General features: G+C 35.1%; 2 protein-coding genes and 3 pseudogenes across 3 annotated transcripts; 4 read left to right on the forward strand and 1 right to left on the reverse strand.

Annotated features, from left to right (window-relative positions):
* Positions 1-265: 265 nt before the first annotated feature.
* Positions 266-6,103, forward strand: LOC146939037 (protein SMAX1-LIKE 7-like). Its single transcript, XM_085752843.1, has 3 exons — positions 266-1,750; positions 2,962-3,187; positions 4,115-6,103. The coding sequence occupies exons 1-3, from the start codon at positions 540-542 to the stop codon at positions 5,927-5,929; spliced, it is 3,252 nt and encodes a 1,083-aa protein (XP_085608969.1). The 5' UTR covers positions 266-539; the 3' UTR covers positions 5,930-6,103.
* Positions 6,104-6,324: 221 nt separating this feature from the next.
* LOC146939038 (zinc finger CCCH domain-containing protein 66 pseudogene) lies at positions 6,325-10,603 on the forward strand (annotated as a pseudogene).
* A 354-nt stretch (positions 10,604-10,957) lies between these two features.
* Positions 10,958-13,790, reverse strand: LOC146939039 (molybdate transporter 1-like; annotated as a pseudogene). Its single transcript, XR_015031530.1, has 2 exons — positions 13,480-13,790; positions 10,958-12,193 (listed from the first exon to the last, which is right to left on the reverse strand). The product of XR_015031530.1 is annotated as a molybdate transporter 1-like (transcript).
* Positions 13,791-20,787: 6,997 nt separating this feature from the next.
* On the forward strand, positions 20,788-22,994 carry LOC146939040 (zinc finger CCCH domain-containing protein 66-like; annotated as a pseudogene).
* Positions 22,995-24,380: 1,386 nt separating this feature from the next.
* Positions 24,381-26,326, forward strand: LOC146939041 (zinc finger CCCH domain-containing protein 66-like). Its single transcript, XM_085752845.1, has one exon. The coding sequence runs from the start codon at positions 24,864-24,866 to the stop codon at positions 26,034-26,036; it is 1,173 nt and encodes a 390-aa protein (XP_085608971.1). The 5' UTR covers positions 24,381-24,863; the 3' UTR covers positions 26,037-26,326.
* Positions 26,327-26,639: the final 313 nt, after the last annotated feature.

Raw genomic sequence — 26,639 nt, forward strand, 5'->3', positions numbered from 1 at the left:
AAACACCCTTAAACTAAGTTAATCATATTGATTGACTTCAAAACTATTTTTTTCCGGGAAAATTGACTTCAAAACTTGATAGATACTATCAAATTTCTTGCCAAAATATATTTTTCTTGGTAAATAATTCATGATTAAACCTCTTGAATTCACTCCTTTCTTTTCTTCAACAGAGAATCTATGCCCACCATTGAACATAACAAGGGCCCCACTTCAAACAATCCACCCCATCATCATATTAACATTAACCCTCTCCCAAAAAATCATAATCCTCTCCCAAAAAATCCATCCTTCTCTTCACCATCTTCATCCTTCTCACTTTCTCTTCCTCTCACTAAATTTTTTCCCATACCCAAACACACTCACTTGCATTAATAATTGCGTTGTATTCAACTTCAATAACTAAGCTAAACCAAAACAAAAAACCCTTCAATTATTTATCATTTTTATCACCTCACTAAAAAAAAAAAAACCTCAACTTCAATATCAAATAATAAATTATATCTATTTTTATAATTTTGAATATATGCTTGCCGGTGATGCCGACGCCGGTTAGCACAGCGCGCCAATGTTTAACTGACGAAGCAGCGCGTGCTCTCGACGAAGCAGTCTCCGTAGCGCGTAGACGTAGCCACCCTCAAACAACCTCTCTCCACGCTATCTCCGCTTTACTTTCTCTCCCCTCCAATACTCTACGCGCCGCCTGCTCATGCTCACGCGCCACCACCTTCCCTTACTCTCCTCGTCTCCACTTCCGTGCCCTAGAACTCTCTGTCGGAGTCTCCCTCGACCGTCTCCCCACAACAAAAACCACCGCCGCCGTCTCCTCCGGCGATGACGGCGGCCCACCGGTGTCAAACTCTCTCATGGCAGCCATTAAACGCTCTCAAGCAAACCAACGTCGTCATCCAGATAGCTTCCATTTACTACAGATAATGCAGCAACAGCAACAAAACCAGAATCAAACTGCGTCGTTTTTGAAAGTTGAGTTGAAGCATTTCATTCTCTCTATTCTTGATGATCCTATAGTGAGTAGGGTTTTTGCAGAAGCTGGTTTTCGTAGCTATGATGTTAAGTTTGCTTTACTTCAACCACCACCGCCGCCACCACCACCATCTTCTAGATTCTTTCACCGTTCTCCTCCTCCGGTTTTTTTATGTAATATTGAACCGGACCGGTTTGAAACGGTTCGGTTCGATGAGAATTCAAGAAGGGTTGTTGATGTTTTATCTGGGAAGAGTGGGAGTAAGAGAAATCCTCTTTTGATGGGTGTTTATGCAAAAACCGCTTTAAAAAGGTTTATAGAGTTAGCTCAAAGTGGAAAAGTTGGTTTTTTACCTACTGAGCTTGATGGGTTAAAAGTAGTTTCTATTGAGAATGAAATTTTTGAGTTTGTTATTGGAAATGGGAGTGAGGAGAAGATGGGGTTGAGATTTGATGAAGTGGGTCATTTAGTTGAACAAAGTTTATGTACTGGTGTTGTTCTAAGTTTTGGGGAGATTGAGGTTTTTGTGAAGAACAATAACGATGATGATGTTATTGATGATGGTGTTGTGTTTGTTGTTTCAAGGTTAACAAGGTTGTTGGAGGTTTATGGTGGGAAGATTTGGTTGGTGGGTGTAGCAGGAAATTGTGATGTTTATACTAAGTTTTTGAGGTTGTTCCCTAATGTTGAAAAAGATTTGGATTTGCATGTTTTACCTGTGACATCTGCTACTCCTTCTATGGAAGGACTATACTCTAAATCCAGGTATGTTTCTCTTTTTTCTTTCCTTTTCTGTTTCCTTATTGGTTCTGGTTTGTACTTGTCTTGACCTATGTTTGTTTTTTTGTCATAGGGTGTGTGTTCATGCACTTTCAGTTTTAATAATACTATATTATATAATACATACCATATAATATATATTACATAGTTCTATAGAAATATCAAGAACTATATAGTATATTATATACATGAAAAAGAAGTGTTATATGATATTGGTATTTGTTTAGATTTGTGTGTAACATATAGTTTTTTTGTGAATAAATTTTTTGACATGTCAATTTGATCATTGGCTATTAAGTTATGTGTTCTTGTCTTTAACTTGTTTTGTGGTTTTTAATGTTCTAAATTATTCAGATGGTTTTGTCTTTGGTTGCTTTCCAACTCTTCTTTATCACTCTAAAGCTGTTTGCTTGGTTATTGTGCATAGAGAAAGGAAGGAGTAATTTTATATTATGAATATTGAATTATAATCTGACTCCTGGAACTTTCTATAACCTTTTTCTTTTCTATGAATTAAGAGCATAATTTAATAAGGGTCATGATTCCATTCAATTGGTTTTGGTTTTTGAGACAAATTATTTACTTGCCATTGTTTTGCTGCAATGTTCTATTATCTGGGAACAAGTTAATCTGAATTGTTAAAGTATTGCTCTAATGGATGCTATAGATATTTGTGATTGTGCTGTTATTGATCTGTTTGTGTCATCACATGAGCCATTAGTGTTATTTCTACCTGCAGTCTTTTGATAAATGCTTCTTCTTTTTCTGTACCCCTGACCCACCTCTTCTTTTTTGGTGTTATGAATGTAGTTTTGTGCGGTCCGATCAAGATCACAATCCAAATTTCAATGCATACTTTGATTTATTTTTTTACAAAAAAATCTAAAATACTGAATATGAAATTTGGATTATCTGATCTTGATCGAGCAGTCCAAATGTGTAGTAGTTGATTGCGTGTAATCAGGGGTCGCGACTACACACAACCTATATTCAATGTTGACCTATCAAATTCTATAGCCTATTATGATGTAGTATATATATTGCTTGGAATATATTTACTTTTGGTTGATGATATATGTTTTTACTTTTATTGGGTTAGATGATTCTTAAAGTCTAACTCTTCATATGCACCTTAGCTTCTGACAGTTTGGTGTCTACTGAATCTAAAAGTTCCATGTTCATTATTTAATTTGCAGCTTAATGGGGTCTTTTGTTCCATTTGGTGGCTTCTTTTCCACACCTTCTGATTTCAGAAATCCAAATCCATCATCTTTAACTCTTTGTGACACATGCAATAAAAAGTATGAACAAGAAGTTGCTGATAATTATGTGAATGTAGGACCTTCTTCTTCATCATCAACAAGTTTACCTTGGTTACAAAAGGTTAATGTGGATTCAGATAGAGGATTAGGTTTGGCAAAGGTGCGTTAATGTTATGATCACCTAACATTATGTTTCATTTTTAATTGCATGCAGTGACACTCACATGCTCACACACATAATTGCAACATTAATTGTGAGACAATTGCTGTTCTGACCCACTAAAATAATTTAGTCAGAGGTAAGCTGCAATAATGCTTCTGGCCTAATATGGTAAAAGTAAAAAAAAATGCATTTTCCTTAGTAAGAATGAAAGTAGCAATATAGTGATTTGTCATCTTGAATGCCTATGCCTATACCAAAGATATGCCTACTGAACTAATCTGGTGATGTTTCTGAAAGTTGATTAGGACTATACATTTTTTATATTTCCATGTGTACTTTGGTCCTACAATATACAAATGCAAATAATGCAATCAGTGGACCCAGGTTTACCTCTAGGCAGTGGCACTTCCATAAAGCCAAAATATTTCCTATTTAGTATTGTTTATGATATATACTTTTGGCATATTTTATGTATAAGCTATTTTCATAAGCTATCTTGGAGAACTTATGGAAGTAAGCTGAAAACAGCTTATGAACATGTCAATAGATAAATTCTAATGTTTAGCACCACTTCCATAATTGCTTTCTAGTTGTCACTGCCTGCCTACACAAGATATTTAAGGACTTCCTTTGAGATTAATATTGGAAAATGAAAAAGTCATAACTTTTTTTCTCATAAGAAAACTCATGTAGAACATATTCAAAAGTTATTTGATTCTTTAACATTTTATCAAGAAATACTAATGTAAATGCTTGATTGCGTGAATGCCGAAATCCAAATCCGTTTAGCCATTTGTTTTCTCTCTTTGTTTCTCTCTTGATTAACATTATTGTTACTAATCGTTTTTTGCATAATGTGCCATACTTCATTGTTTCAGTTTGTGGCTGTACTATTTATTTAACAATGAATTTCATCATGTGCAGACCAATGAAGATAACACAAGTTTGAATGCTAAGATCTTCGGATTGCAGAGGAAATGGAGTGATATCTGTCAACATCTTCATCAAAACAAACCATTACCTGAAATCAATATTTCCCAAACATTAACAGGGTTCCAAGCTCCATTCCACGAGGGGTTTCGATTCGGTAGAGGAACTAGCAGCCTTAATGAAATCCACTGTTCTAATCCAATTCCCTACATGTCTAAAGAGTTACAAACTCCATTTCCATCCAAACAGATGTTACCATTTTCACAACCTTTTGATACTACTCTTAGTGCCAAAGATAAAGCTGAACATGTACCGAAAGTTTCAAAATTCGATGTACAAAATCCTTTCCTTAACCACAAGTCATCTATGTCCCTTAATCCCATCACCACAGATTTGGTTTTGGGAACGACATATACACCGGTTACTCATGAGCCAGATACCCCGAAACTAAGTGATCATAAGAAGCATCTTCAGCACTTGTCGGATTCTCTTTCGACTGATTTTGATGCTATGAATGAGAGTACTTCAAACCAAATTGCTAGATCCTCTTCCTACTCAGGTCATAATTCCGACGGAAAATTTGAAATGGTTGATTTCAAGTCACTTTACAAACTTCTTATCGAAAAAGTTTGGTGGCAAGATGAGGCAATATATTCTATCATCAATATTATGACACTTTGTAGATCAGGCGACGGAAAGCGCAGTGGATCAAATGTTAGAGCCGACACATGGTTTTCTTTTCTTGGGCCAGATAGAGTCGGAAAAAGAAAAATTGCTTCAGTACTTGCAGAAACTCTATTTGGAAGCAAACAATGCTTAATCTCAGTGGATTTAAGCTCTAAGGACACGTTTCAACCATTGAACTCGATTTTCGAATGTCACGATGTGCTTAGGAGGAAGACAGTCGTGGATTATATTGCTGGCGAGTTGAGTAAAAAGCCACGTTCGGTTGTGTTTCTTGAAAATATCGATAAAGCTGATTTAATTGTGCAGAATAGTTTGTTACAAGCAATAAGAACAGGTAAATTTCCATACTCACATGGTAGGGAAATCAGCATCAACAATTCAATATTTGTTGTGACCTCTTCTGTGTTCAAAGTTGGCGGCTTTTTTGATATGGAAAAGGAACCAAAGATATTTCCCGAGGAAAGAATCCTTGAAGCTAAAAGATGTCAAATTGAACTATCACTTGGACATGCTTCTGAGGATGTCTTTAGAAGCAGTAGCAAAAACGTGAGGGTTTCAAAGAGAAATGGAGCATTTCTGAATAAAAGAAAGCTCTGTGAAACTGAAAGCAGTGATTCCAATGAAAAAGTAACTAGCAAGACAATGAAACATAACAAAGAGGCGTCACGGTCGTATCTGGATTTGAATATGCCTCTAGAAGAGGAAGCGGAGGATGGTGATTGTGAAAATGAATCTGTAGTTCAAAATCATGAAACATGGTTAAATGATTTCCTTGCACAAATTGATGGAAAAGTGGTTTTTAAGCCATTCAATTTTGATTTACTTGCTGAGCAAGTAATCGAACACATTGACAAACAATTTCAAACACCATTTGGATCAAATTTTGTGCTGGAAATTGATTACGAGGTCATGTCAGAGATACTTGCAGCTGCTTGGCTATCAGACAAGAAAAAAGCAGTGGAAGATTGGATTGAACATGTTCTCGGAAACAGCTTTGTCGAGGCACAAAAAAAGTATCGCAATGTAGCTGAATATGTAATGAAATTGGTTAAATGTGAAAGCATTTTTGTGGAAGAGCAAGCTACAGGAGTATGCCTTCCAGCTAGAATTAACGTGAACTAAATTTTTGATCACTATATGTATTGTAATGTAATTATTTGTATAATGTAGCTTGTAGGGTATATATCATTTGGTAGTTATAGCATTTTAAGGCTAATTAATCCCATGATTTTTTTCTTTTTGTGGTGATCATTGTGATGTGATTTCTTATGGTAAAAGAATGTATAATCTTCACCAGTTCTCCTGATTATTCTGATGGAATGAAAAATTTAATGCCTCACTTATGAATATTTTATATTCAAACGAAGTGAAGGATCATTATAATGAGTTAAAAAAGGAGGAAAAGATTCTTTTCGCAGAAACAATTCACCTGGATTGGAGTAAGAGCATGATGTTGTATCCCCATTGAACCAAGTGGGGTTGGAGAAGGAGAATTTGCTGGTTTAAATTTCTCTGTCATGGAAGGTTTGTTGTATTGTCCCTAAAGTTTGAACAAACGAGGAGGATCTAGGAACATGGTTGATCAAAAAAGGGTAGTCAGGTACGATTGAAAGGGTCGGCTATGCTTATATAGGTGATGAAGTGTAAGTGATAAGTGTATCATCTTCTTGAGAAAATCAAGCTGACTATTGGGAAGAGTAATAGGCAAAATGCAGGGAAAATAATTATGGCAGTTGGTTGGCCGAAGTAAAGAAGACGTAAGATTGTTCAATTTCTTACTTTACAGTGCAATGGTGATACTATTCACGCTCATCTGCGATGAACTATGTGTAATCATTTCTCAAGAATCAACCAATGATACAATGTAGGGGGCATTTGGTTACACCTAAAAATAAATTATCCTATTAGCCAAATTCGGCAAATCAACGATTGAGCAATCAGGCGAGGAAACCCCTTAGCCGAGTGAAGGATATGTTATGCTAGAGCAGCCAGGTGAGGGAGCTGATTATTTGTCAAGGCCACTACTCAGAACGTGAGTCGTTAAAGGCTCAAAACTGAGTCAGAAGCATAGTGAGGCTAGACAATGACACATTATCCATGATCTTTGCTCTCAATAGCAATAATCATTTAGAGGAATGTGAGAAGAGACAAAATCTATAGTGGAGTTGCGGACAAAGAGACCTTGTCAACAGATCACGCTGAGGAGATGAAGTTGAAGCACACAGGGCACCATGATTCCAGTACCAAAGGAGTTATCATGCAACACTAGTGTGGTCACGTCGTATGGCTAATACGAAATAGTCACACTATAAACACTTTGTCCATACACCGTAATTGGAACATCTAATCAATCAAGCAAGCTTATTTTTTCAAATTCATTGCTTTATCTTTCTGCTTTTATTTATACATTTCTTATTGTAGCTTCAACCCAAAAAACAGTTGCACCTAACACCATACTAGAGTATTTAGGGAATCTACAATTGAGGAACAATGTTCCTCCTCAATGTTAATTGTCAACCACGTCTAATTTCAGCTTCCATCAACAATTGCATACTCCTGTGGATCCATGTTTTGGATTATGCTTTTCAAAACAATATTTTAACCATTCGAAAAATATGATCTGAAACATGTCATATATTGATCTCATCACGATGCTCCTAGATCATGGCACTATATTTCTAGTGATGAAATGACGATTGTATGCACCAAAATTGTGTCAAAAGGACCCTACATCATAGCACAATGATAACACTTCAATTATGCCTTGTGTCCAAGATACTTTCCAGTTCCCATGACAACTTTGGCCCATAGAATTGATTTTTAAATTCTCCTCATTTTTCTTTTTGGTGTTGACCCTTCAGTTTTTAGGGAAAAGAGGCTCCAATAATTCAGAGTTCGATCGAGAGTTAAGTAAAGTTTGACCAAAAACTGTTCTACTTAGAAATCGAACCCAGGTTCTTTTGAACAATTCATCCTTGGTGGAGTTCATTAACTATTTGAGTCCAATTGCTTGGTTAATTCTCTCATTTAATTAGAGGTATTTCTCTAAAAAGTTAATTAATGCATTTTAAATTTTAAAAAACTATTATATTTTGCAAAATGGTCTTATATATAGAGATGAAAATGGTAATACTTAAAAAAGTCTTGTTTACGAGTTCTCTAAGTATTGGTTAAAGATTCTATTAAAGACAATTTTGTTGTGCAAACACTAATTGTTACTTTTGTTAATGTAATAATTACACCACTTTCTTAAGCAATGTCCTGGAGACACTCGTTTACATTAAGAATTGTATTAGTGAGTGGTTATGTTAAAGTTTTTTTTTTTTTTACAGAATGTTATGCTAAAACAACCATATGCTCTCTCTTTCACTCTAGAAGATATACAGGTTGTTTTTGCTGTTTGGTTAATAAGGTTATTGTTACAACTTTATTTATTTCTTTTCTTTTTTCTGTTACTAATGTTTATGTTTATTTTTAGAATTATCGTTGTGCACAAACAAAGATACTGAACATTTAAAAATTAAACCAATACTTGTTGCAACTTTTCTGGGATTGATGATTTCCCAACAAATTTAGCAGAATCTGTCTCTTTTCATTTCCCTATCTGATTCTTTTCTGTTTATTATTGAATAAACTGAAATCTTATAAACGAATTTTTCTATGCTTTAAATATGAATAATTCTCTCTGGTTTAGTATCATATTGAAACATGTTTTCTCTTCTGATTTTGCAGATTCTGCATAGTAATAGAGAGGAAGACAAACAAACTGAGATAAAATAAAAGTCATATGCAACAGTGCGATTGGAAAACATTGTCAAACTAGTTTGATTAGGGAAACTGAATATGGAAGACAAGAAGAACTTCATCATAAAATTTCAGCCTTGCTGAGTTTTCAGCCAAAGATGATGTAATGGCTTTCACAGATGTTGTTGAAAAAGGCGAACATGATGTTGATGAGGTAGGGTTAAGGTATGGAAGGAGGGTTGGATCGAAGGAAATGGGATATGAAGAGAGGACACCTCTTATGGTTTCTGCCTTATTTGGAAGCAAGGGTGTCCTGTCTTATATTATTGGAACCGGTCGTGTAGATGTTAACCGAGTATGCGGCTCAGATAAGGCTACTGCTCTTCATTGTGCTGTTTCTGGTTGTTCTGCCACTTCTGCTGAGGTTATCAAGCTTTTGCTTGATGCATCTACAAATGGTAGTTCTGTTGTTGCGAATGGCAACCGGTTTGATTGTCTCGGTGTCTAATAATATCTTCGGTTCAACCAGTGAAGATGACTTTTATGTTGATGACACTGACAATATTCTTAAGGAAGCAGGTTTCCAAATGGTGAAGCTGCTACAAGATGCAGGTACACCTCACACTGAGAAGAAAGATTATCCGATTGATCGATCCCTTCCTGAGATAAATAATGGGATATATAGTACAAATGAATTTAGGATGTTTACATTCAAAGTGAAGCCTTGTTCAAGGGCTTATTCTCATGATTGGACCGAGTGTCCCTTTGTTCATCCAGGGGAAAATGCAAAGCGCCGTGATCCAAGGAAATATCATTATACCTGTGTCCCTTGCCCCGACTTTCGGAAGGGATCATGCAGCAAAGGAGATGCTTGTAAATATGCACATGGTATTTTTTAATGTTGGCTTCATCCTGCTCAATACAGAACAAGGCTTTGCACGGATGGAATCGGGCGTACAAGGAGGGTTTGCTTTTTCGCTCACAAACCAGATGAGCTTCGACCGTTGTATGTTTCTACCGGTTCTTCTTTGCCTTCACCTACATCATATTCGAATTCACCTAGTTCTTCTTCATCGGATTATTTCACATTGAGCTCTCCGTCTTATTTGACACAATCTGCATCGCCGCCACCTTTGACTCCATCTGCAGCATCATTGCCTACGGCTGGAACCATGTGGCCGACTCAGACTCGGCTTCATACTGTAGTCCCAGCTCTTCAGATGCCAAGAAACAGATTGAAAACTGCACTGAATGCTGTAGATAACATTGAATTTATCGAACATGAAAATCTCCTTATGCGGAAGTTAATGACGGGAGAGGTGACAAGTCTTTCATCTCCTTCAAATAGGCTTGCAGGAGTTAATCCCGCTAACCTTGAAAACATTTTCGGGTCATCAACACAATCTCCGACACCAATGCAGTCGCATCAGAACACGAACCATCAACTCTGGGGCTATCCTTCTGATCTTACCAATTCAAATGTTATTGGATCACCACAATTAAGAGTTGATGCCATCACAAAGCGGAGCGAGAGCTTTATTGAGCGCACCAGCGTGGCAAGCTTTAAGTCCTTGTGCTACCTCACTTGCTATGGATTCTTCTAAATTCTCTGGTTGGGGCTCCCCTGATGGAAAATTAGACTGGTCCATCCGCGGCGATGAACTCAATAAAATGAGGAAATCTTATTCTTTCGGCTTTCGAAACAGAAGTAGCACTTCAACAATGGTGGTTGCATCAAATGTTGATGATCCTGATATTTTTTTAAGGCAAGAAACTGGGGTTAATTCACTTGTGAAGGATGATGCTCCAGCAATTGAATTTGATGAATATTTTGTTCAAGATCAAATGCAATTTCATAATCTGGGTGCGGTTCCGTCTTAGCCGGAGCAATTTTACATGAAGCCGGAGCAAATGGTGGTGTGAATGCTAACTTTGACATTGGATCCTCTGTGCTTCTCTTGACTAGTGTATATATTACATGTTCTTTCTTTTATATATATTTAGGTGACATTTTGTAGAAAATATTGTAAAATGTTTATAATACAAAAGTTATGCAGGATACTTGAGATAATACTATTATTCTTTTTTATGAGATTTTTGACTAGATTTATTAGTGAAGAATTTTACTTCAAGAAAGTCTACCTTTCTAATTTTAACCAAGTAATTAGGCTCAAGTGGTTAATGAGTTACATCATATTAGCAGCCAACACTCGGTGGGATTTAGTTCCACATCCGATAGATAGGATTCTTTATAACCGGACAAGTGGTAACACCAAAAATATATTTATAATTTTAGATTCAAATAATATTGTGTGCTTAAGTTTTGGTTTATTTCCTTGTCTAGTGAACTGAAGTTTCAGGACAAAAAAAATTCATTGAATAACAAAAAAATCTTGTAAGAAACTCTTGAAACTGAATCAGATTATTGTTCTATTATTGAGAGTATAATCCTTGTGTGTGCGATAGCATACACAATACAAGGGACAAAAAGCAAAAGCCAACAACAACTAAATATATATATTCTCTTCACTTTTTACAATTATAATATAAAGAGTCTTGGAACTAGAACACATTCAAGTCCTCATTTGACTTGAAATACCAACAAATAAAAAACAAATTCAAGAAAGAAAAACTCAAACCTCTCCAAAAATTACCATATTTTTTAAATTTAGATGAGGCTTTTCTGATTCCAAATGGTTGAAAATGGTTCATCCTTTGTGGAACTCCTTAGCTTAAATATTATATAAACAATCATTCCAACTAAAAATCCAAATGATGCACTTGATCCAACCATTGAAACAGCAGTGGAAATAAGAGCCACAAAGAAATCTTCTTTGCTATTCATGTCTCTAGCACACATAGCAAGTTCAATTCCAGCAAACAAAAGCAACACTCCTAATATCCCGACCGGAAACATCTTTAAAATGTTTGCCAAGGAAGTTCCTAACAACAATCCCAATACCAATTTTCCTGCACCAAGAAGTGCCACACACCCGCCACTTCTTCCACCGAATTTATATTGTCCTGCGAGTCCACCGGCACCATGACAAGTCGGCACACAACCAAACCAACAGCTGATTAAATTCATTAGTCCAACTGTCACTGAAATTGAAGTAACTGAAAATTCCTTTTCTGGAAAAAGATCTGTTGATAACTTACAAACAGCTATGACAGAGTTCAAAATTGACAATGGAAGTTGAGGAATTGCACCTTTAACAAAACCTTTCTTCCATGAATGTTTAGTGAATTTCACCAATTCTATTGAAGTCGGTCCAAATTTAATTTCATCGATATAAAACAAGTACAAACAATAGCTAGAACCAACCCATCTAACCCTAACCAAGGCCTTTCACCCAAAGCTTTAGACTTCGGAAGATCTTGCACTTTCTTCACATATTTAACAGCAGTTAAAGCAAATGACAAACCTTCCCCTTACAACAGGTAAAGGAATAAACTTGTAAACCAGCTTCATCAATCCTGTGATGCCAAGAATGAACAACACGCCGCCGGTCATGATTCCAGCAGCCATGATTTCCGGTATGCCAAATTCTTTGTCTGATAAGGCCGAGGCGGCGATTGACTTCATGGGCTGGACAGGCATAGGTACCCCATAATTAATACCAGTGATGATGTTGTAGATACCTGTAAGATGGATTACATCAGCAAAAGAGATTGCATGCATGGCCGATCCAAAGGTAAAACTACGAAAGCCCTAGCTTTAGGGCTTAGGCGCACCAACAAATTAAAAGTCTTTTTATTTTTTTTGAAGGAACAAATTAAAAGTCTTTTTCATTAGATTTTATAAAAAAAAATAAAAATATGCTCATATGCTTATAATATGCCCCATTAATAAAAACTTGTTTTAGGTCACACTCACCATTAAAAGTTATCTGGTTAAATATGTAAATGGTCTCTCTAAATGTATAACATTTGATTTTAGTCCTCCTAAAAAATTTTTTAGGTTTTTGATCCCTCCAAAAATTTTCATCCATAAAATTAGTCCCTACGTTTTATTCGACTCATCTCTAACCTTCGTATTTTTTAATGAAATTTTCTATAAATGGATAGAAAATTATGACAATATTTTCCAAAAAAAATTAGAACTTTTTAACAAAACATGAATTTAATATGAATTTTTTAGCACCAAAAACATAAAAATACACATTTAATTCATGTTTTGTTAAAAAATTCTAATTTTTTTGGGAGAGATTTTCATAATATTCTACCAATTTATGTAAAATTTCATTAAAAAATATGAAGGTTAGACATGAGTTGACTAAAAAGTTGGGACTAATTTCATGGATGGAAAATTTTGCAACAACCAAAAGTCTAAAGAATATTCTAGGGGACTAAAATCAAATGTTGGTATATTTAAGGAGGTCATTTACTTATTTAACCCAAAATTATTTGACCGGCTCTGATTGCATGTGTGAAAATTTATGTATCGTTTACATGGATTTATTTATTCTCAAGTGAGTAGTTATTACTGAAGTTGTATCAAAGTAGTTAATTAGTAAATTACATTCTAATTGAATCTTAGCCTCTTGTTGTTTTTTGTTCTCTCTTTTCTCTTATAGTCGGGTTAAGAATGACAACATGGAAATTAGACACATGACTAACACATGAGGTGGGGTGGATATTGAAGTCTCACACATCGCCAAGATCACTACCAGAAAAAACAAATTAGAGAGGGAAATTAGTGATGGAAAAAATTAAAATTCCTCGCAAATTCCTTGATCGCAAAATTTAGTCACGGAATTAGAGAAGGATTTCACTTTTTTGCTTTTCCCTCTCTAAATTTCCCTCACCAATTTTTGCTTTAAGATTGAGGTTCAATCCCATTTAACAAAAGTATGCTACCAGAAGATTAATAGTGTACATGATCTTCATTTCTCATTCATTAATTAACAGGAAAAAATATAACATACCGTTGAAAATCAATGTGGTATACCAAGGTTGAGGTCTTAGCTAGAGTGAGAGCCAACACTATGGGTATGTAGGTGCCAAGGTCACCCATGGCACCATTTAATTCAGCCCATTTTGAACGGAAAACCAAGTTGGTTTTCAGTTTCTGCACTGCATCTTTGGTTGTAAAACGTGTTTTGACTGAAGGGTTAGTTGGAGTAATTTCAGGTGCTTCGGGATCTAAGGTTTGAACTAAAGGAGGGTTTTGGTTTTCCATATATGGAATGTGATGTGTTAGTTGGCTAATGGAGAGTTGGTTGAACCAATGGAAGAAAATAAAATGATTTGGAAAATGTGAATTGTTTGTTGGTTTTATTTATAGAGGTTCTAAACTCATTGTTGCCATCAACTTGATGTCATTTTTAAATTAAAATGAAAAGTAGCAAACTATTCCACTGGTATGCTGTCAAAAATAAAAACTATTCCACGGGTAAATAACTTTTTTTAAATTGCCTCTTCGTGAAGCCAAAATAAAATAAAATTATATATTCAAACAAATTTGTCATTTTTTTCTCAAATAGTCTAGTGGTTAGAAATTCACTTATAAAGTAAATAAGTGATATTTAGGATTCGAATTTTGTGAGTTGTAATTCAATTTAGCCAATTATAATAGAATATTTCAACTTCTGTTGTGACAATTAGTTAGTTTTACTAGTCTGTTAGTTGTTAAGCAAAAATAGCCACAACTGGTGATGTATAAATAACTACTTTGAATGTGAAAAATAAAACCAATATTGTTGGTGAAATTTCAGGTGAGAATCAGAAGTGAAGTGATCAATTTTTATTCAACAAGTGAAGTGACAAAACTTTTTCAAACAACTTGTTTTTTATTCTTCTTCTTCCCTAAAACATAAAATCAACAAAGTAAACAAAAACAAGATATATTGGAATGGTTCGAATTATATTTGCCGAACTACGAGCAATTTGTTTCGGCAAGTATAGTCCTAACATGTTCAGACACAATGAATAAAAAACGAAGCAAACAAAGATAAATCCAGGGATGAGATCTTACCTCGAGTTTGTTGTTTGAAAATGCTTTTGAGCAAAAAAATCAGCAAGAATCACACAATGTTAGGTTTTCAGATTTTGGGATATGAGAGAGAAGTTTGGATAGGGAAAAATGGAAACCGTTGAAGTGACGGGAGTTTATGATTTCAACTTATATATAGAATATGTTTGGCAAATAAAATCCGAACTGCAGTTCGGATTCTATTTTCCGAGCAAAGGGTAAATTTAGAAGAAAAAAATAGAGTTTGTGAGAAACGCATAACATGGAAAATTAATAGCCTAACTCTTAATTATAGACTGATGACTTGGGTGACATCCTATTCTAGATTGGCCCAAGGCCTAAAATCCTCATTATACAAGACCCAAATACATAAAGATTCAACCCAACAACATTGGATCGTCTCCATCCAATAAACGCCTAAATGATTTTATTTGGATTTCATTGTTTTATAGCGCATCAACGACTAAGAACGGTCGCTGAGATACAACATTGGTGAAGCTTCAATCATAAGAGACTCCCATTGACTCCACAATGGCTCTTTTGCCAATGCTTATAAAAGGTATCATTCAACACCAACAAGATACACAATTTTTATCATTTCAATACATCACACGTTTTGCTCTCATACTAAATTGAATGTAAGAGTGTTTGCATGTACCCTAACTTCAATTTCGATGGACGGATGTTCAAAACCCGTCCTCAATTGCTAAACTATTTTTAATGAAGTGCTGCTGTCCATAAAAATGGTAGTTCGTTTTGAATGTGTCAGCTATCCATTTTTATTTATCTCACCTTCTATCAATACCGTAAAATATTCCTTCTATCAATATTGTGCTTTCAACACCGAATATTTCCTTAGCTATGTTTGATGATTGAGGAAGCCTTGACACGTCCTGTAAAATATTCATTTTGGTGCCTTTTAAAGTGGGCAAATGGCTAATTAATTTTTCTATGGTGGAAAATTTTGTATTTGCAATCGGTGGTAAATGTGTTTTCAACAATATTTGCTTTTTTTTTTCCTTTCTCGTGGAACAAATATTTACTTTTTGTTATGCTCCAAATAAAGAATTCCCTAGTGACATGTTAACTAAACGACCAAAAAGATTTAATATTTTATTGCACAAATGACATGCAAGTGCAAAAATGTTTTTTGTCTTCGTCAACTCAAAAATGTTTTGAGTATCAATTGGTGGTAAGAAAGCGCAATTTTAACCTATTAATATTATCATACTTTCTTTTTAAATATCTTCTTTATTATGTTGAAGTACTTAAGTCTTAGAATGCTGGACGGATTTTGGATAGCATGAGTTTTAATTCTTTCGTTTGTTTAGAACAAAATGGTTGACAACAGAAAAGCTCAAAACGATGTGGTGACGATGCTATTGGATGCATTGCTTAAGCCTAAACCAACTCATGATGATCCTCATTTAACGATTCTTTTGATCCTGAAGGAGCTCTATGATGGAATGGATTAAGGGCACCCTAAAGATTTTTGCAGCCATCAAGTGTAATACGGACACTCTTCGAATTAGGGATGTCCCGGTGTCGAACACGCGTTGGTGTCTAACTCCAACACTGACACGACACCTATGACTACGCTAAATTGTGTTATTTTCTCAAATTATTATTAATCGTGTCGGCGTGTCAGTGTCCGTGTCATTTCCGGTGTCCGTGTCTTTGTCCGTGCTTCCCAGCACTGAAGCATTGAAAGTTAAGCTCGCATCTTGAAAGCCGAATGTCGAAGCCTTTGGTGGGAGAAATTTTTTTCGCTTATATCTTGATATAAACACTCTCTTTCTAACATTCTCTCTAACACTTACTATTATTAGATTAAATATAAGTGGGTACCACATATTGGAAATGAATCACACAAAAAGTGGCGAGATCCACCTGGATTTCTCTCAATAGAAGAGTGCGTGTTAGAGACGGTGCTAGAAAGAGTGTTTTTAGTATTTCTTATCTTCCATATCGCAATGCTCCAAGGACCGCTTTAAGTTTGTTAAGTTTAGGAACAAACAACCATTTCAAATTATGCTTATAATTTTAGTCTTGCATGGCTCTACTTAGCCTTGCATGTGCATTTTAAGTTCTGGATTGTTCATTTTAGACATTGATTATGGTTTATGAAGAGTTTTTTTGAAGACTTTCATGTGATCTTTGAGAAAAATGGTTTGCTTGCATGTAGTTTAAGAATTTATGCATGATGATTCTAACCACGTGCATAAATTTTTGGGCTCCTGTTTGATTTTGAGATTTCATTTAATAAGTTTAGAGGATGGATATTAGTTATAGGAAATGCTAACTTGTGTCTTAGAGCACATGTTAAGATATCAAAAATAGAAATTATACATTGAAAATTGTGCCAATATATTTTTCAAAAAATTTAAAATTAATTTCTCAAAATAAATATTTGTTATTTATAGAATTCTTAACATGGCATAAGTTAACATAACCCTTAAGTTATTTATGGAACTAGTAAATGCCCCTTCCGTCTCGAGATTTTTTAAATAATGTAAAGTGGGAACTATCCCCTTCTTTTACCTTGGGCTCCTGATGGGGGAAAATCCTAAACTGGTTGCTACTTGGAAGTCGGTCATTGACGTTTTAGAGAAAAGACTTCGTAGTTGGAGAAATAGGTTCATTAGCCTTGATGAGAGGCTGGTTCTCATCATTGGTATTGACTCATATACCAATCTTCTATATCTCTAAACTTATACGATGCCAATAGGGGATTTGGAAGCTGATGGTGAAAATACAAAGCGCTGAAGTGGGGCTTCAAATTCTTCAAAGATTTCTTGGGGAGGGAGGGGTGGGGTGGAATGATTTCAAATGGTTTTGGTTAAATTTCCCTAAGTTGGGTGGAATGATTTGTGTGAAATTGGCAAGGTGGGGGAGTGGAGGCAGGATTGTTTTTTGTTTCTTCTTTTATGCTAAGAAAATGGCTAAATTACATATTTAGTCCCTTAAAATTATTAGAAATGTAGATAGGCACGGATGCACAACAAGCTAATTGGGGTCAACTGCCCCACTCCATTGTTTTTTTATAACACAAAATGTGATATTTTCATTTGATGACCCTACTTGAAATTTTGTGTTGACCCCACATAACACTTAATACAGTAGTTTTGAAGGATAACCACCTAATACATAAAACACAAACGAAATAGAATGTATTTTTATCAGGAAAGGATGAATTGAAATATTGCATACATGTAAATTAAGAATATAATATTTGTTAACAAATTACTCTCTCCGTCTCAAAATAATATTAATTCGTTTAAGGTTAATGCATAGTTTTTAAGAAAATAATTAATAGTGTTGATTTTAATGATAAAATTAGTATCATCTATTAAAGTATTCTTATTAACTGTGGTCAGTGTAGTGGTTAAGTTGGATGAAATTCAATAAATAAGGGTGTAATAAGGAAAAATAATAAATGCTACATTAGTATTCTAAAGTGATAATTATTTTGGGACATAGAAAAATGTTAAGAGACAATTATTTTGAGACACGTGGAGTACTACTATCCCACTCGTCTTGCATTACAACAAAAATTGGGGTATGTGTTTTAGTTTTTAAAATAAAAAGAAAATGCTCCAAAAAAAAAATGAAAGTGGCAAGTAAAAGATGAAAGTTTAGTGTCAATACATGAGGGAAGAAATCAAACAATAGAGAGAGTAATTATCATCCTTTGATATTAAGGTGTTCAATTTTCGATTTAAAATTGTATATTTTTTGTTATCTCTAATTTTTTGTTTAATGATAATGATGTTATCACTTAAGTTTTCAAAAAAAATTATGAATTTTTTAAGTTTAGTCTCTCAAAAAAAATTATTGAGTTTGAGTCTCTATTTACATATTATAGGGACTATTTTGAGGACTAAAAATCTAAGTTTTTGTAAAAGGTTTTCAAAATATGAATTATTCTACAAACTGCAATATTATAGAGGACTGAAATTATCATTAAAATTTCACCGCCTTCGACTAGGACACTATATTCCCTCACCCTAAATTTTCTCTATAAAGAAATTATCATTAAGAATTAAATAAAATTAGATTTGAAAGCTCATGATTTTGTAGGAACTAAAAACATATTTAACCTATCATTTTATTGGCTTTGAATTTAAATATTTTTTATATAAATATTATGATAAACATTATTTGACCCCACACATTGAAATTTCTGGATCCGTCCTGAATGTAGAATCAACTCTCTTCTGCCATGATACTTGGATTTTGAATACACCACTTAGCAAAGGTTACCCTAGGTTATTTTCAATGTATTTACAAAGGCCGTGTTTTGTTGGTGATATAGGTTTTTGGGAAGATAGTGTGTGACATTTTGTTATGAAGGAGGTATTTTTTGTATGGGAAGTTGGGTTGCGAGGTAACTTAGTGGAGATTATCAGTTGGCCTATTTTGAATAATAAAGATGATTGGTGGAATTGGGAGCTTGAATCGTCCGATCAATTTTCAGTGAAGTCTCTACACAGCTTTTTGCACTAAACTATTGTTAAGAGTTTCTTTAAATAGGACTATGCGGAGGGGATTAAAAGTAAATTGGGAGAGTATGGCTGCAAATTAAGTTTAAACCTTAGGTTGGCAGCTCATGCAATACAGGTTTCCAACTCGAGGTAATATTGCGAGAAGAGGATTTTTTTAGTGGAAGAGATGTAGCCAATTGTGTGTGGCATACAGGTGTGACGGAAGCAGAGGATCATTTATTTTGAAGGTGTGATTTTACTTCTTCTATTTGGTAATCGCATCGATGTTAATGACAATGTTCTTGATGCGTCAAATATTGATGTAGGTATCGATGACCACTTCATTTCTCCTTTAGATATATATGTTCCTAGAAATGAGATATTCTTTTACTATACTTTATATGTTCCTAGAAATTGAGGTTATTCTTTTTTCACTTCAAAGTCTCATTTATTCCAAAATAAATGTTTATTTTTGATAAAAAAAAGTAAATATTTAAATAAAATCAATAATTATATTAAATCAAGATAAACTATTTTAGCTATTTTTTTTACGTAGAGGTGTTTCTTCCACCAGACCTTGAACCAGAGACCTCGCCCGTGAAGTAAATCATTGCACCTACGGTCCATCCAATTGGAAGAGAATAAATAGATTCCTTTTCGGGAACGATTCGTCATTCCCATACAACTATCCATCATACGAGTGCCTCTCCCAAACAGAAGTCGAAACTTGGTTTGACACATTGTGAAAGTCTAGCCCCTTTTCGCTAGACCTAACCTCCATTGGTAAAATAGATGGCACTGATGACACACTAGTGTCCAGGAACAATCACTTTGAGACTAAATTTTTAACACTCACTTTGTTATGTCAGGGTGCCTATGATATGTAGTTACAACTTACAAGACTAAACAAGAGAGTATTAAAATGATTGTTCCCAACACTAATTCCATTGTTATGAGGGAATGTAATGTTACGAGGGAATTCAAATACTTTGAGGTGAATTCCATTGTTTGGATGGGGGAATGTAATGTAATGTTGAGGGAATGTAATGTTATGAGGGAATTCAAATACTTTGAGGTAAATTGCCTAGAATTTTAAATTCCTTAAAATTTCCAAATCACCTCATCCAAACACACTCTAAGGAGCTATGAGGAATGACTCAACAGGGTGGGCTTTGCCTTTTTGACCGACAAAGTAAAATAGTTCTTTTTAAGTATTCAAGATTACAATGTTTTTGCTTGGTTCATAAGAAATCTCCTCAAATAGGTGTGTTCTGAATTGTTTGTATTTGCTTTTTAAGATTGTGGATGTTAATGTAAATAACCATAAGCGTGTATACAAGAATGCAACAGGTTTTATCGTTCACTGTGGAAGTTGTAACAACTTGTTTTTGCTATTTGGTTAATAAGGTTGTGCAACGGTTTTCGGTTTTTTTTTTTTATGTTACAAAGGTTTATGCTTGTTTTATAATTACGGTTGTGCATAGACAAAAATATTAAACATTTAAATATTTAAACCAATACTTGTTGCTATGTTTTTTTTGAGACATTGTTGCAAATAATAACAAATTTAGCAGAATTTATATCCTTTTATTTCCCTATCTGATTCCTTTCTGTTTATTGTTTAATTAAACTGAAATCTTTTAAGGGAATTTTTCTATGCTTTAAATATGTAGAATTCTCTCTTGTTTAGCATCATATTAAAAAAAACGTTTTCTCTTTTCATTTTGCAGATTCTGTATAAGGAGAAAGATAAACAAACTGTAATAAAATAATAAGTCATGTGCAACGGTGCGAATAGAAAACCTTGTCAAACTGGTTTGATTAAGGAAAATGAATATGGAAGACAAGAAGAACTTCATCATAAGATTTCAGCTTTGCTTGAGTTTTCAGCCGAAGATGACGTAATGGCATTCACAGATGCTGTTGAAAAAGGCGAACATGAAGTCGATGAGGTAGGATTATGGTATGGAAGGAGGGTTGGATCGAAGGAAATGGGATATGAAGAGAGGACACCTCTTATGGTTGCTGCCTTATTTGGAAGCAAGGGTGTGTTGTCTTATATTCTCGGAACCAGTCGCGTTGATGTTAACCGAGAGTGCGGCTCAGATAGGGCTACCGCTCTTCGTTGTGCTGTTTCTGGATGTTCTGCTGCTTCTGCCGAGATTATCAAGCTTTTGCTTGATGCATCTGCAGATGTTAGTTCCATTGATGTGAATGATAACTGGTGCAACGACTTGTTTGTCTCGGTATCTAGTAGTATCTTCGGTTCAAGGAATAGGATACTACAACCCATACTAGAAGGCGTAGATGATGTTGATGATGATGATTTCCTTAAACAAGTAGGTTTTCAATTGGTGGAGCAGCAACACGATGTAGGTACTCCTCGAACTGAGAAGAAAGATTATCCGATTGATCCATCCCTACCTGACATAAACAATGAGATATATAGTACAGATGAATTTAGAATGTTTACATTCAAAGTGAAGCCTTGTTCAAGGGCTTATTCTCATGATTGGACCGAGTGTCCATTTGTTCACCCGGGGGAAAACGCAAGGCGCCGTGATCCAAGGAAATATCATTACACCTGTGTCCCTTGCCCCGAGTTTCGGAAAGGATCATGCAGCAAAGGAGATGCTTGTGAATATGCACACGGTATTTTTGAATGCTGGCTTCATCCTGCTCAATATAGAACAAGGCTTTGCAAGGATGGAACCAGATGCACCAGAAGGGTTTGCTTTTTTGCTCACAAACCAGAGGAGCTTCGACCGTTGTATGCTTCTACTGGTTCTGCTTTGCCTTCACCTACATCATATTCAAATTCACCTAGTGCTTCTTCAATGGATTCTTTCACATTGAGCTCTCCGTCTTCTTTGATACAATCTGCGCCAACGCCACCTTTGACTCCATCAGCATCATCGCCTGTGGCTGGAACCACGTGGCAGACTCAGATTCAGCTTCATGCTGCAGTCCCAACCCTTCAGATGCCGAGAAACAGATTGAAAACTGCACTGAATGCTGGAAATAACGTTGAATTTCTCGAACTTGAGAATCGCCTCAGTCTTTCATCCCCTTCAAATAGGCTTGAAAGAGTGAATCCTACTAACTTTAAAAACTTTTTCGGGTCATCGATACAATCTCCGACCACAATGCAGATGCATCAGAACGCAAACCAGCAACTTTGGGGCTGTCATTCTGATCTTACCAATTCAAATGTTATTGGATCACCACAATTCAGAGGAGATGCCTTCTCAAAGCAAAGCGAGAGCTTTATTGAGCGCAGTAGCATGGCGAGCTTTAGTTCTGATCTTCCTTCTGCTACCTCAGTTGCCATGGAGCCTTCTACTTTCTCTGGTTGGGGCTCGCCTGATGGAAAATTAGACTGGTCCATCCGCTGCAATGAACTCAATAAAATGAGGAAATCTTATTCTTTCGGCTTTCGAAACAGAAATAGCACTTCATCAATAGCTTCAGCATTAAACCTCGACGATCCAGATGTATTTTTAAGGCATGAATCTTGGGTTAATTCTCTTGTGAAGGATGCTCCAACAATGGAATTTGATCAATATTGTGTTGAAGATCAACTGCAGTGCCATAATCCCGACGCGGTTCTGTCTTTGCCAGAGCATTTGTACATGGAGCATTAGCAGATGGTGGTGTGATATAATATTAATTATAACATTGGATCCTCCGCGCTCTAGCGTCTTTATTTATTTTATGATTTTTTTTTTTTTTTTGTTATAGATACTGATTATTTATAGGCGACATTTTGCAGAAAAAATGTCAATTATACAAAAGTTATGCAAGTGTTTTGCATCAGTAACAGCTTGTTACTACTACTAGGGTATAGTATATGGTTCCATTTTCTTGCTTTGTTGTTCAAATTGAGTTGTACTTTTCAGCAACCAAGAGAACCGTGATTTATGTAGTGAGACTGGTGAATGCAAATGCTGATAATTATACAATTCCAATTTCATTTTTCATATTTCATTTTAGTTTGAGTCATACATATATGTGCATATAATGTTTAAGATGGTTTAATCTAGTAAAATAATTACATATGTTTGCAAGTGTTAGGACATGTGTGACACTGGTGTCTTCCTTCATATTATAGTTTGATGCCTTTTAGATTCTTGCATTGTCTTGTTTAATGTTTTAGCATAATCTGATAGGTGCTGGTCTAATCTAATTATATATTCTGCCATATGTACCATTGATGATTCTTCAGGCTACTTTCGGTCTAAGAAGTTTTTATTCATTGGTTCTTTCTGTCAAAATATAGTTGAGTTTATCGAGCACAAGGAAAATTATTTATAGAAAGCTTAACATATTGGATTTAGTTTTTATCAGTGTTTCTCCCTGAAAATATCAATATTGAGTTATAAAATAACATAGCTTAGTTGTATTTATATCCAAAAAAAAATCCATTCATCAAAAAAAGTATTGGAATGCATCAAAAAAATATCCAGTTTTTTTACTTATTTATAAAAGAACACAGCTTAGTTGTATGTAAATCAACTAATTGTTGGTAATATGTAAATGGTCGGTTTTCATATACTGTATATACCATTACTCTAATTCTAGTCAAGAAAGTGTGTTATCCTCAAAATGCAAAATTAAGGATTTTGTCTCTACACAGTTCATTCACCCGATACGACATATCTCTTGTTCAAAAAGACATTTGGACGCAGTGACATAACTGCACAATATTGGTCTTAAAAAGATTAAAATCTTGAGCTCCTATCATAAGGTAAGCTGCACCACATGTAGAGTAACTTTGCTTTTAAAACAAGAATCTACCTCAAGTAACTCTGAAATATGAAACTGATATAACAGTTTCTAACTGTTTTCCTAACTGTTTTGAGCTGATATTTGGCTTGGATGCACTTAAATCTGACTTAGAAGAAGAGCTGGTAATAGGTGACTAGTGCAGCAGCTTGGTGGGTTTTTCTTTTTGACCTCAAAATCATAAAACAACAAAACACACTGAAAAATTCTTCCACTTCTTCCTTTGCCTTGTTTCTCAAGTTTCTAAACCTTCACCAGATTTCGGTGCAGGTTCCTTATTCATGTAAGTTCTTTTATAATTCTAGATTTATGTATTTTTCTTATTCTTCTCGATGAGTCAATGAATTTCACCTAAAGATGCGATCTTTTCAAAAATTATACAAGATTGCAATGTGTTTTCTTGGTTGCTAAGAAAATTCCTGAAAAACTGTGTTCTGAATTATTTGTATTTGTCTTATTAAGAGTATTTCTAAAACCTTCAAGTTTTGGTGCTGTTTCCTTGCTCATGTAAGTTCTTCTTTATTGATTCCCTCTTTATGTATTTTTCTTATTCTTCTTGATGGGTCATTAAGTTTTGGATAAAGATTTGATCTTTTCTAAAAGCATTTGAGATTACAATGTGTTTTTTTGGTTGCTAAGAAAGTTTCTGAAAAATGGTGTGTTTTGAATTGTTTGTTCTGGCTTCTTGAGAGTCTTGATGAATGTGTATGAAAAAGTATGCTTTCTCTTTCACTCTCTGGAAGAAGATACACAAAATAACCATTGTTGTGTTCTTAATCTAACAATATTAAATGCAGTTGGTCGATAAAATTAACAAGCGGAACGTGTAGTTGTCATGAGTGTAGAATCCCAGAATTCTTTGTATTGTTTTGCTATTTGGTTATTTTGTTAATAAGGTTGTGCAATAATTTACCATTGTTTGTTCTTATTTTTTGAATAATTGTTGTGCATAAACTATGATATTAAACATTTAAAATTACACCAATACATGTTGCTAATTTCCTAGTAATTGATGATTTTGTAGCAAATTTAGCAGAAACAAGATTGCCTTAAGGGAGCAGGTTTTGAAATGGAGAAGCAGCAACAAGATGATGAATTTATGATGTATACATTCAAAGTGCGGCATTGCGGTTATGTTCATGATTGGAAAAAATGTCCCTTTGCTCATCATGGGGAAAGCATAAAACGCCGTGATCCGAAGCAATATAATTACAGATGTGCCCATTGTAATGAATTTCAGAAATATAGATCATGCAGTAAAGGGGATGAATGTCAATATGCACATGGTGTTCTTGAGTCCGGGCTGCATCCTAGTCGATACAGAACAACGCTTTGCAATAATGGAACTGAATGCACAAGAGAAGTTTGCTTCTTTGCTCACAATCATGAGGAACTTCGCCCGTTGAATGCTACTACCAGTTCTGCTTTGCCTTCACATACATTATATTCAAATTCACCAAGTGCTTCTGCAATGTATCCTTTCACATTGCCTTCATCGATGCCGCCTTGGACACCGTCTGCAATATCATATCCTGCAGGAAGAACCATGTGGCCGACTCCGACTCAGAATCGTACTACAGTCCCTACACCTCAGATGCCGAGCAACAGATTGATATCATATCCTGCAGAAAGAACCATGTGGCCGACTCCGACTCAGATTAGTACTACAGTCCCTACACCTCAGATGCCGAGCAACAGATTGAATACTGCATCGAATGCTAGAGATAATACTCATCTGGACATGAAATTTTTCGAATATCATAATATGCCGAATCCAATGATAGAAGGGTCAAGTAGGCTTGCTGGAGTGAATCCTACTAACCTTGAAGGCTATTTTGGGTCATTGATACAATCTCCGACAGCAATGCAGGGGTATCAGAATGTGAACCAACAACTTCAGATATATCCTTCTCACCTTACCAATTCTAATGTGGTTAGATCACAACAGTTCAGGGGTGATCCATTTTTTAATTCAAGATATGATGCCCTTTCGAGGCAGAGCCAGAACTTTATCGAGAGAAGCAGCATGGGAAGCTCCAAGCTTCCAGATACTACCTCAGTTGCATTGGAGCCTTCAACTGCCTTGTCCGGTTGGCGCTCCCGTGATAGAAAATTAGAATTGGGTGACACTAGCAACACTTCAACAATGGCTGCTACATCAAATGTTGATGATCAGGATGTATTATTAAGATATGAAGGTATGGTTAATGAACTTGTGAAGGAAGATGGTCCAACATTGTAATCTGATCAACATGGTGTTGAAGTTGAAGATCAACTGCAATGCCATAATCCGGATGATGCTCCATCTTAGCCGGAGCAGTTATACATGTTATTCACCTGTGATTTTTTTTAACTTTAGAGATATTCATTATAATTGGGTGACACTGCAGAAAATATGGATAGATTGCTAGTATATTGTTCCATTTTTTTTCCCTTAATTCTTTGTTTTGTTATTTGTTATGTTCAATTGATATGTCATTTTACAGCAACCAGGAGAATGGTGATAAATATAGTTATCCAAAGATTCATGCATATATTACCCTTCATTTGGTGCAAATCGCCCTTCATTTGTTCTTCTTGCTATATTATTACCCTTTTATTTGACTTTTGGTGGCTTTAACTTTCCAATATCACTTTAGTTTGGAAAGTGAAAAGATGTATCCAAACATACGCCTTGAATTATTGTTTCATAGATACTATCATCACTATAGTTGTGTGCTTGCTTGCACGATGAAATACAATTGTTGTGTGTATGTTTGAATATGTGGTGGGAGGTTCCAAAATCGCAGCGAAATATCACGTTTACGTTGAAGCTACAAATAGTAGCTTCTGGTTTTCATAGTGA

This window comes from Medicago sativa, chromosome 3 (assembly GCF_051527215.1).
Source record: "Medicago sativa cultivar Bolivia chromosome 3, Bolivia_mono, whole genome shotgun sequence".
Taxonomy (NCBI): Eukaryota; Viridiplantae; Streptophyta; class Magnoliopsida; order Fabales; family Fabaceae; genus Medicago; species Medicago sativa.